Source organism: Gekko japonicus, unplaced genomic scaffold, assembly GCF_001447785.1.
Source record: "Gekko japonicus isolate JY-2015 unplaced genomic scaffold, Gekko_japonicus_V1.1 scaffold2456, whole genome shotgun sequence".
In the NCBI taxonomy this organism is placed as follows: domain Eukaryota; kingdom Metazoa; phylum Chordata; class Lepidosauria; order Squamata; family Gekkonidae; genus Gekko; species Gekko japonicus.
The window spans coordinates 233,557-241,864 of record NW_015169252.1 but is presented as its reverse complement, the minus strand read 5'-3'; the positions used below and the strand labels follow the sequence as shown (position 1 = coordinate 241,864).

At 52.9% G+C, this 8,308-nt stretch overlaps 1 protein-coding gene across 1 annotated transcript in view; it reads left to right on the top strand.

Annotated features, from left to right (window-relative positions):
* The first annotated feature begins 218 nt into the window (after positions 1-218).
* The window catches only part of INSRR (insulin receptor-related receptor), a 62,452-nt gene continuing 54,362 nt past the window's right edge, over positions 219-8,308 (top strand). Inside the window, exon 1 of the mRNA XM_015416492.1 lies at positions 219-888. Coding sequence (XP_015271978.1) covers positions 219-888 — 670 coding nt within the window. The remainder of the gene's footprint in view (positions 889-8,308) is intronic.

Genomic DNA, 8,308 nt, shown 5'->3' with positions numbered 1-8,308 from the left:
CAGAGTGGCTCAAAGGTGGAACCAGCTGCCTAGGGAGGTGGTGAGCTCCCCGCTTCACTGACAGCTTTCAAGAAGAGGTTGGAGGAATATTTGTCAGAGATGCTTCAGACTGGTCCTGCATGGGGCAGGGGGCTGGACTAGATGGTCTCTGTATGGCCCCTTCCCACTCTTCTATGATTCTATGAGAGGCTCACCTTCCCCAAGCTGTACATGTGGTGATGCCGCACTTTCACCATAGGAAGGTGTGGTGGGTCTTGCCTGTGCTGTGGGGGAGGTTAACGGGTCCTGTCCTCGACCTCTCGGCAACTCTTCTCTCTCCGGTCTCCGCAGTCTGCGGGAGCATGGACATTCGCGTGGATGTCTCCCAGCTGCAGAAGCTGGAGAACTGCACCGTCATCGAGGGCAACCTGCAGATCCTTCTGATGTTCACCACCAGCAGCGAGCACTTCCGGCACCTGCGTTTCCCCCGCCTGGTCATGATCACGGAGTACCTGCTACTCTTCCGGGTCTACGGGCTGGAGAGCTTGCGGGACCTCTTCCCCAACCTGGCAGTCATTCGCGGGACCAGCCTCTTCTTCAACTACGCCCTGGTGATCTTCGAAATGCCGCATCTGCGTGACATCGGCCTCCACAGCCTGACCAACATCTTGAACGGTTCCGTGCGCATTGAGCGCAACCAGGAGCTCTGCCACATCTCCACCATCGACTGGGGGCTGCTGCAACCCCACTCACTTGAGCAGAACATCATCTTGCACAACAAGCCTGTGGAGGAGTGTGCGGATGTGTGCCCGGGGATTCTGGACGTGGAGAAGCCCTGTGTCCAGACCCAGACGAGCATCAATGGCCGGATGGAGTACCGCTGCTGGACCTCCAGCAACTGCCAGAAAGGTCAGTTCTGACCCTCACAAGCGGCAGAGGAAGGGGAGTGGCTTCAGGTGGGGCTTGGAGGGTGGGAGTAGTGCACAGGGAATTCCTGGCTCTCTCTCTCTGTCACACACACACACACACGCACGCATACACACAGAGAGAGGCTCCAGAACCCTTCCTCACGGGGCAGGTCCCACCTACTGGCTCTGGAAAAGCCTCCCTTGGGACACCCCGAGGCCAGTCTCACTCCTTACCCTCCCTTCCCCCCCCCCCAGCATCTTCTCTGTCTGCCATGCACTGAATCTCATGCCCAAGAGGTGGTCTGGCTGAGCTTGGGTTGCCAGCTTCCAGGCAAGGTCTGCCAAACTCCCTGATCAGTCCCCCCCGGAGAAAATGGCTGCTTGGAAGGTGGACTCTGTGGCCATTATACTCTCCTGAACTCCCTCCCCTGCCCCAACCCTGCCCTCCCCAGGATCCACCCCCCAAAATCTCCAGGAAGTTCCCAAGTTGGCAGCCATATCCAGAGGGATGTGTTCCTTCTTCACTTTCTTATCGACCGGTTCATCCCACAATGGCGCTGGTTGCAACAACCACAGGCCATCTGCAACTAAAACACATCCCCCAGTATGGCCACTTATGGGGGAGGGGAATGGAAGAGAAATGGGGGACCTGGACAGCTATGAGGGGGGGAAATCCACTTAGTCTCACTCAGTTTGGGTTTCATCAGATGATTTAAAGGGAAAGAAGGTGTTAATTCGTCTGATTAAGGATATACCATGTTAGCCATATTGTCTTATTTTATTAATAAATGTGGGGAAATATGAACCGTTAAATGGCAATAGGCATTAATTATAGGACCGTAACCCATGTATACCAGAGATTGAATTCCCAGTCCCCAGGAATAGACAATGAGGTTAGATTACTAAAGGATCCTCACACACACAAATATAAAATCAAGCATACACACAAACAATACAGATCTAGGAATTCAGATAGAAAAGTACAGAGACGTTTGCATTAGCAGGAAACAGGGGTCGTTTCATAGAAAAAGAGCTAGGGGAACTCATTAGCATAACTCATTAGCATATGCCACACCCCCTGACATCACCAGAAGTGTGTCATAAGGCCACACACCCCGCCCCCAACGGTCCCGGCTGCCGCTGCCGGCCTTGCAGCTCCACTGCCAAGCCCCATGAGGGGCCCGGTGGTGGACCTGCAAGGCCGGCGGGAGTGCAAGGAAGCCCCGCGAAGGCCCTCCCTGGCCCCAGGCAGGCAGGGGTGGGGAGAGGCAGGGAGGAAGCAACTTACCCTCCCTCTTCTCCTGCCTCCTCATGGCTGAATGAGGGCCGGAAGCGGGGCGGCCGGAAGCAGGGGGCGGGGCTTTGTCATGTGCCCCCCGCCCCCCGCACCTCACCCGGGGGGACTGCGATCCCCCGTGATCCCCCCCGAAATGACCTCTGGCAGGAAGTATTATTGGTGGGGTGATACTTTACCTGTCCAGCGAGACGAGTTGACTCTGCAGCGAAGAAGGGCTAAAAATATGGGAAGGGATTGTGAGTTGACCAGCAACGCATGTGGGAAGTTCCAAACCGTGCTAAGAATGAAACCAGCAAGATAGGGTGGGGTCAGGAAAGGTAAGAGCAAGAGAGAGACAGCAATAGCTGGATGCTCTCTTTTTATACCTGAATTGTGACCTGAGGCAGTTGCCTGTCATAACATGATCCCCAGGAAATACTAACTGACAACTTAAACTATGACTAGGGCAGAAAAAGGGATTGATGGCTGGGCAGTTGTGGGTGATGGCTCGGCTAGGAGTGACCCCTCATAGGAGAATGGGAGAGACAGAGGAGGAAAGGAAGAGAACCCATCAGGTGGCAGGACCGGTGCTTTGGGTTAACGACCGGATGCCCGACAGCTGCGTTTCTTGATGGGCGGCAGGAAGACTCGATGGCTCACCGCTGTCGTCATCCGGCACTATCCTTTTGTTTTAGTCAGGAGAGGAAGGCGTGCTTCTTTGGGTGATGTTAATACGTGGTATCAACATATGACACAGCTGATGAAGTGGTCGGTAGTTCACAAAAAATTCATATCACAATAAATCTTTAGTGAGTAAATCAGTAAGAAATGCATTTCGGTGTACCCTTGTACTTTTACCCAGCACGAAAGCATTTCTCTCTCTGTTGGGAGGCCCGTGGTTGTTGGTGAGAACCTGTTTTATGTTGGGGGGCTGCCTATAAGCGAGGAAGAGCCTGCCCCCCCCAAGCCTCGTAGAAGAAAAATATCCTGATCCTACTCCAGGAGAGACTTCAGGCTGCTGACGGGGCACTGGAGTGGCTTAAGTAGTGAGCTGTAGTTGACAACCGGTGGAGTTCTGTTGTCAGTCAGGCTGGGTCGATCTGCCTCTTTACTGGGTGGGTATTGTCATCCCCCTCCCCCAATGCCTTTTGTAAATCCTCAGGGTGAGAGTCCCTGTCTGAGGGAACGGAACAACAAATGTCCTTGCAACGCAGTGCTGGACTGTAGGCGGTGGGTTGCCTTCTGCGTCCTGGCAGGCAGCTGGAAGGGGGCAGGCACGTCTGATGGCCGGGGGCCTTGTGATATAGTGCGATGCTTGTGTGTCCACGGCACAGTTTCACAGGGGTGTCCAGAGCCCGTGTGGTGCAGTGGATGTACACTTCATGGATCTGATGGCATAATCTCTGACTTGCGAAAGCTGCCAGCTACTTTAAGTGCAGGGAACTGCCGTTTCTGGAGATCCGACGCACGGCCGGGGGGGGGGGGGCGGCAGATGTCCCCAACGTGACATCATCACGTTGGGGATGCCCCGCCCCTTCCAGGAACGCCCCCAAAGTCCCCCGCTGGGGGTGGAAGATGGACTTGGCAACCCTACCTGTGGCCATCACTACATCCTCTGGCAGTAAGTTCCACCTTTCTTATCACTCTCTGTGTAAAGCAGTATGTCTGTCCTGAGCCTACTGCCCATCAGCTTCAGTGGACGCCCTCCAGTCCTAGTATTTGGGGAGAGGGAGAAAGACTTCTTTATCCACTCTCTCCACCCCATGCACCATTTTATAAACCTCTCTCGTGTCCCCCCCCCCAGTCATCTTAGGGTTGATTACAAAATGCAGCCAGACAGCCTAAGACATCCAGTAAACAATCCAATAGGACTAGGGTTACAAAGTTAGAAAACAGTGGGGAAAAAACAGATCAGAAAGGTAGAAGACAATGCAGTGAAAGGCAGATGGGTCTATGCAGTCCATCGTGCAATAGACCACCAACCCTTTCCCTCCTGACGTTTCCCATGATACTGCAGTCCGATGCCCTGTGCAAAAAGGCCCTCCTGGACATGTCTGCCTGGCGCGTGGTGTGGGGTGACGGAGGTGTGGCGGCCTTCCCGATCTCTCGCAGGCAGGTCCACAGGATGGGAGCCACGACAGAGAATGCGCACGGACGAGTGGTTGCGGATCTTTCCCATTTGCAAAGTGGCACTCTGTGCTCTGGTGCAGCTGGTCATGTGGCTCAAGACCCGGTGTGGTCTTATGGGGATGTTGTCGCACCAGTTGGGAACAGTGACCACAAGGCCCTGTTCGGCATTCATGTCAATGGGAAATCGCCCCTTAAGTCCAAAAACCCCCTACCAGTTTTAACCCCAGAAGAGGGAATCTTGCAAAACTGAGGGGATCAGTCAGAAGGAAGCTGAAAGGGAGAACCAAGAGAGTCCAATCCTTCCAGGATGCCAAGGAACTATTTGAAATGACACTAGCTGAGGGCCAGACAGAATGCATGTCTCGAAACAGGAAAAGGGTGCATGCACGGTCAACAAACCAAGTCAAAGAAACTGTAAAAGCAAAAGGATTTATTTTAAAAAGTGGGAGGGCAAACAAAAGGGAGCCCTGTTTGTGGCCAGGAAAAAGTCAGCTGAGAATAAGGCAAGCAAAGGAAGGAACCAGAGGAGCCGGTGGCCGAAGACATGGGCGTTCCGTCGAATGTACCAGGAGCAGGAAACCGGCCAGGGAGGCAGTTGGGCCTTTGGTTGAGAAAGGAGTAAGATTGCTTAGGGAAGACGGGAAGAGGGCAGCAGAGAAAGTGGACGCATTCTTTGCACTGTGGGGGACGTGGGGCACGCGCCCACGCTGGAGCCCCTGTGTGTTAGGGTTGCCCACTTCAGGTTAGGAAATTCCCAGAGGTTTCGGGGTGGGTCCTGGGGAGGGTGAGACTGGGGGAGGGGGAGGACCTCAGCTGTGTATAATGCCGTAGGTGCCACCCTCCAAAGAACCTAAACCGTGGCAGGCTCCTGCCAGTGGGTGTAATGAGGGCCACAAGGCAGGCGTGGCATGGCAGATTCCCGGAGGAAAGGGGCCCGTCCACGGCCACTGGCTGTGGTGACACCCAGGAGCCCTCCTCCCTTTCCCAGTTTACAGGATCTGCTTTGCCTGGCTGCCCAGCTGATGAACCTGTCGCAGGTGAGGGTCCTCCTTCCCCTGTCCGATGCGGGGGGTGAAGTGAGAACCACACGGGGGTGAAAAATGCCTTGTGCCCTTGGGAACACAGTGAGTGAAGGGGAACAGAACGGGAAGACCTAGAGAGCAGGAGACTGAGGCTGTGGCCACACGGCAGGGTTAGCGTGGTCTGAACCTGCCTCAAATTCCTCCATTAATTTGTGTAACAGAGAAATTTGATCAGACATCCCATCCTTAACCCACTTCACCCCACACTCACCCCATGGAGGACCGATCAGATGGCCGCCACGGAGTGAGAACTTTTCTTTATTATTTGTCCTTTGAGCATGCGCATAAGTGCTTATGGGAAGTATCGCTTCTAATTCCTGGCAGTTTGTGGCCAATGCGATTGCAGGACGAGGCTGCTGTGATGTGTGCTGCGACTGTGAGGGCAGTGTTTTTTAAACTGTGCTTTTTAAAAGCTAAATGTTTCTGTTTCTGAAGAGCCAGTTTGGTGTAGTGGTGAAGTCAGACTCTAATCTGGGAGAACCAGGTTTGATTCCTCACTCCTCTACTTGCAGCTGCTGGATGACCTTGGGCAAGCCATAGTTCTGTCAGAGCTGTTTTTGATAGAGCAGTTTCTTTCAGAGCTCTCTCAGCCCCACCTACCTCACAGGGTGCCTGTTGTGGAGAGGGGAAGGGAAAGGATATTGTAAGCCACTCTGAGGCTCTGAGTGAAGGGCAGGGGATAAATCCAATCTCTTAAGAACATAAGAGAAGCCAAATGTTGGATCAGGCCAGTGGCCCATCCAGTCCAACACTCTGTCACACAGAGGTCAAAAATACCAGGGGCCATCAGGACGTCCACCAGTGGGGCCAGGACACTAGAAGCCCTCCCACTGTTGCCCCCCCCCCCAAGCACCAAGAAGACAGAGCATCACTTGTCCCAGAGCCCCTATCTTGTGGCTAATCGCCACTGAGGGACCTTTGTTCCATATGCTTATCTAATTCCCTCTTGAAGCCGTCCATGCTTGTAGCTGCCGCCACTTCCTGTGGCAGTGAATTCCATGTGTTAATCACTCTTTGGGTGAAGAAGGACTTCCTTTTATCCGTTCTAACCCGACCGCTCAGCAATTCCATGGAGTGCCCACAAGGAGTTCTTGTATGGTGAGAAAGGGAGAAAAGTACCTCTTTCTCGACCTGCTCTATCCCATGGATAATCTTGTAAACCTCGATCATGTCACCCCTCAGCTGTCTTTTCCTCTTCTTCTTCAAAAGTTTCAAAGTTGGGGGGAAAGTATAGAGAAGCCTCGTCCTGTGTGCTGACATTTTTAATTTAAAAGTTTGGAGCGAAGCTGTAGTCAGTGCATCCTTCTCAGACTACCTCCCCCCCCCCTGAAGAAAACACTACTTCTCAATTAACCCCTTCCCCAACCGCGTGTGCCGTAAAGCTATAGGCAAAAAACAGCTGAAACACAGCTTTTCTTTGGAAGGTTTAAAAAAAGTTTTTAAAAGAGAAACACCTAAGGCAAAGATCTACTTCAGCGCACATCGCTAAATGAATTTTTAAAATTGCGCCAATGCAAGCGTGCTCTCTCGCTTCATAAACAGCTTGATTTCGCAAGAGAAAGTTCAGACATCAGGAATTGCACGGTGAGACCAGTTCAGTCCGAAAAGGTCTGCTTTCTTCCAGTGTTGGGAAAATCAGCTGTGAGTACAGGCTGCCAAGGACTGCAGAACGGGAGGCAGCTGTCACGTCTGAACGATCATTTTTAATCCGTAAGGGAGAAGCAACGATATTGGGTCAAATAGCCCATCCGATCACAGCCTCGGATGTCCTCTAGAGGAGGTGTCGGCTTCCAGATCAGCCTGTGGCCTCCTAGTCATAGGGAAGAACAGGATCTCTTTTGTATCATTCTTTGAGGAGGGAGGGAGGGAGGGAGGGGGGGTGGGGGGAGCCCCCCCCCCCCAGTTGTATCATTTGTGGCTGTCTTTCAGCCTTGTGAAAGGCTCATAAATGCCTGTGACGCCCTCCTGGCCTCGTTTGCTGTAAACAGGAGGAGGCCTGTGAAAGAAATATACACTGCAAACACAGAGATCCTTATCGGATGGTTACCCCCCCCCCTCCACCTCCACCTCCAGGTTTGCTTCCTGGGCTGGTCCTCCTGGGTGGGGGGTGGGCACTGTCTTTAATGGTTGTGTGTGTGTGCGGGGGGGGCTTTTCTCATTCCTCCGCAGCAACCCACTGTGACTGTATCTGCAGAGAAGCACGTGGCTTCCCCCTTCATCTTTGGAGCCATCCAGGTAGTCTGGGGAAACTTCACGGACCACTTGCACGGACCAGGATTACTATTTGTTTATTTAGTAGACTTCTATACAAGCTCATGCCCATAACTTAGAATCATAGAATCATAGAATGTTAGCGTTGGAAGGGACCTTGCAGGTCATCTAGTCCAACCCCCTGCTGCACTCTGCAGGAGCATAGCCGAAAGATAGCCCTACAACATACCCGAAAGAGGGTCGTCCAGCCTCCGCTTGAAAACGTCCAATGAAGGAGCATCCACCACCTCCCGAGGCAGTCTGTTCCACTGCTCAACCACCCCTACAGTCAGGAAGTTTCTCCTAATATTTAGCCGGTATGGACTCCCTTGTGATTCCCACCCATTAGATCTAGTCTTGCAATCCGGAGCAAGAGAGAATAGATCCGCTCCATCTCCCTTCACATACTTGAAGACTGCAATCGTGTTCCCTCTAAACCTTCTCTTTCCCAGGCTAATCAGACCCAACTCTTTCGGCCTTTCCTCGTAAGACTTGGACTCCAACCCTCTCACCACCCTGGTTGCCCTCTTCTGGACGTGCTCGAGCTTGTCAACATCCTTCCTAAAATGTGGTGCCCAAAACTGGACACAGGACTCCAAGTGAGGCCTGATCATAGGCTGTGGAGATAGGCTGGGAGGCATTTGCGAGCTATTTTGCAGATAAAGTCTCGATGCTCCGTCGCG